Consider the following 3,213-nt stretch of genomic DNA (forward strand, 5'->3'; position numbering starts at 1 on the left):
CTGTATGATTGTGATTGCCTCTACGGACTAAACCCTTCGGTTTATATAGACACCAGAGGGGCCTAGGGTTGTACAAAGTCGGTTTACAGAGGAATGATTCTTCATATCCAAATGCCAAGCTTGCCTTCCACGCAAAGGAGAGTCCCATCCAGACACGGGAGGAAGTCTTCTGTCTTGTATCTTCACGGCCCATCAGTCTGGCCCACGTCACATAGCCCGGACGCCCGAGGACCCCTTAATCCAGGACTCCCTCAGTAGCCCCTGAACCAGACTTCAATGACGATGTGTCCGACGTGCTAATAGTCTTCGGCATTGCAAGGCGGGTTCTTCCTCCGAATACTTCAAAGCGTTTGTTCCAAAGAGTTATACTCGGCTTTCCATTTAATGTCGTACCCATTGGCTTCTGTGCCTCCATTGCTTCAGCTTCCACGTGTCGAGCGAACACGAAGGGGCAGAGTATTTTTCCACATAACACCCTGGCCATGTAAGAAAGGTGTTTATTTAAGTGGATTGGATCTCAGATGCCATTTCACACCAGGCGGAAAATTCTTAGAGCTTGCTAGGAGAAACCATTCCAACATGGTTAGCGTTCCTAGTTCTTCCTCCCGCCCCTATGGCTCTGAAAAAGGTGATTGGGAGAAATGTTCAGTCTCCCATGACCAGCTGAGTAAGCTTCAAACGCAGGGATTCCTTCCCCCCCGCGGATCTAGTCCCCGCTCGGGCAGGATTAACCTCCTTTACAGGCGAAGCCCTGGTGGAAAATTTCCCTAATCCAACCAAGGGGAGCGAGTGTGCTTCTTATCCTTTTTAATAAGAGGCATCGGGTTTCCAATCCACCCTTTCCTCCAAGGTCTATTGGAGTACTACGGCCTCCAACTGCACAACCTCACTCCAGCCTCCATCCTGCATATTGCGGGTTTTGTCGCTCTTTGCGAGCTATTGCTGGGCTATGAGGCCCACTTTGATTTATGGAGGAAACTTTTCTGCCTCGTCCCTCGTACCCAAAAGGGATCCATATACGAGGTGGGCAGCACCGAGATATGGCACATAGCTGGGACTAGATACTTGTCCGGTACGCCGAAGAAGGCATCCGAAGAGTGGCCCTCCGAGTGGTTTTATATTGAAGATGTCGCTCTCCCCGACCCAGTCTGAATGGGCCTTCCCGAATTTTCCAGCGCTCCGTTGAGGAAACGCCACAACTAGCATCATCGGAGCCTCAAGGACGAAGACAGCCCAGAAGTCCAACAGTTAATGGGCAAGATAAGGACACTCGCCCAGTTCAGATTGTCAATAATCGAGGTAACGACAACTTCCATAATGCAAGGTGTTCAACCACTCCAATTCAGAGGGCTCCCTATGTGGCACTACAATGGGGAAGATGATGCCTCACACTGCGGACGGAAGGGTCCGGACACCCCGGCCGCCCTGGCCACAATATTGGTCTATCTGTATAAAGGGGAGAAAGAGGAGTTTACACATCTTAAGCGCCAAGAGGGATTCTCCATGTACAATCCCCCTAGCTGGGTGAGTTTTAATCCCACCTCCTTACTCAATCCTTTCCCCTAGTCATGTTTAATTGACATTTACCCGTCCATTCTTAATAGGAATGGCGGAAGGCTATCATGGAGATTTATAGTCCCGCTCCACAACCGGAGGACCATAACTGGGACCTCGATCCCGGATTCGAAGAGGATCCGGACATACTTGTAGAACTCAAAGAGGGAGTCTTCTACCAGGCGAGCTATGATGGCACAGAAGTGGCCATCATGGCCGATTATCCTGGCCTCCTTCCTGCCTCACATGTAAGTAACCAGGAGACACCTCCTCCGAAAGAGCTTCCTCATTATGCCTCACCCACCGCACTGTCTCGTGCTCCAAAGGGGAGGCGCTCGACGCGTCATGCCGCACCAGAGGCGTCTCATAAGAGAGCGGCGCCTACGCCGGGCGGGTCTTCGAAGAGGAAGGCAAATGACAACACGGCAGAGCCTCCATCAAAGAGGTATGGCTTTAAATATGCCCCCTGGCAGTCACATCGAACCGTGACATTGTCCACTGTGTTTTATCAGGAAGAGTGTTCGTCGGACTATGTACGGGGATCCTGCCGGTCGTGCCTCCATTAGTCAGGTTCCAGACCCTGCCTCTAGGGCGGGGGCTGATACAGGAGCGACACCGGATTGTCCTCCTTCAGATGATTCAACTAATGTATTAGTCACGAACTCTGAAGTGGAGAGCGCCATGAATCATCGGCGCCGGAGGGCCGCTCTTGGCGACCCTGTCTTTACTAAAGAGGTGTTCAATGCCTTCAGCTCGGCTGATGCGTACATCTGAGCTGCTTGGGACGGGCTTGCCAGAGCCACTGACCAGCATTTGAAAGATATGCGGGTAAGTACGCATTGTACAGATCTGGTAATCATGTACCAGTAGCCCTTGAGACTTGAAAAAGTTGAAACAACTGATTTAAGGATCACTGTATAATCAGGTACTCACAGAGAAGAACAACATGCTGTCTCATGAGCTGGAAAGGTGCCGGACTCAGCTAGCTGTTGTTACCGCCGAACTAGAGAAGTCCAAGGAGGCACCGCCTGGTAATGTTCCCCTCCATCCAGAAAAAGTATAATCATGTACCAATAATGTGAATACTGTTGCGTTTCCGATGACAGGATTAGTAGATCAACTGAAAGAGGAACTGAAAGTCATGCAGGCGGGTAAGCAAGAGACCGAAAGGCGACTGGCCGCAGGCGAACCTGTGCTTACACGAGTCAGAGATGATAAGAACAAGCTGCAGGATTCCAACACCCTGCTGGGCGAAGATCTAAGAGATGTACGAACCCAGCTAGCTGACGCTGTAAAGTAAAATAGGAGGCTACGAGGCGGCATATTCAGTATGCTTTTGAACTTACCTCCGTGTAATTCAGCAAAAAAATGAGCTGACAGATTTATGTCTGCAGGTATGCTGACTGGCCGTCCCGAAGAGGAAATGTCCGGATCTCAAGGCGATCTGCTGCAAGAGCTATCCCAAGTGCACGAGCGAGCTCGACAAGCAATGCGGAGCGTTGCCAAGGCTTTGTGGCCATCCGCCTCCCCTCCAGGAAGTATGGAGGAGCTTGTGAAGCTATTCCAAGGAGCTCGGCGGCGCTTTCGATTATGGAAGATATCGGCCTGCCGAGAAGGTGCGCGAGAGGCTTGGGCCATGATAAAAACACGGTACACCAA

The 3,213-nt window shown here is 51.1% G+C and overlaps 1 protein-coding gene across 1 annotated transcript; it reads left to right on the forward strand.

Annotated features, from left to right (window-relative positions):
- The first annotated feature begins 1,314 nt into the window (after positions 1–1,314).
- LOC147976715 (uncharacterized) lies at positions 1,315–2,957 on the forward strand. Its single transcript, XM_087520953.1, has 6 exons — positions 1,315–1,524; positions 1,605–1,802; positions 1,881–2,087; positions 2,480–2,585; positions 2,661–2,845; positions 2,949–2,957. Exons 1-6 carry the CDS (start codon positions 1,318–1,320, stop codon positions 2,955–2,957), a joined length of 912 nt encoding a protein of 303 aa, XP_087377079.1. The 5' UTR covers positions 1,315–1,317.
- The last annotated feature ends 256 nt before the right edge of the window (positions 2,958–3,213 follow it).

Source organism: Triticum urartu, chromosome 4A, assembly GCF_056163025.1.
Source record: "Triticum urartu cultivar PI428250 chromosome 4A, HENAU_Tu73, whole genome shotgun sequence".
In the NCBI taxonomy this organism is placed as follows: domain Eukaryota; kingdom Viridiplantae; phylum Streptophyta; class Magnoliopsida; order Poales; family Poaceae; genus Triticum; species Triticum urartu.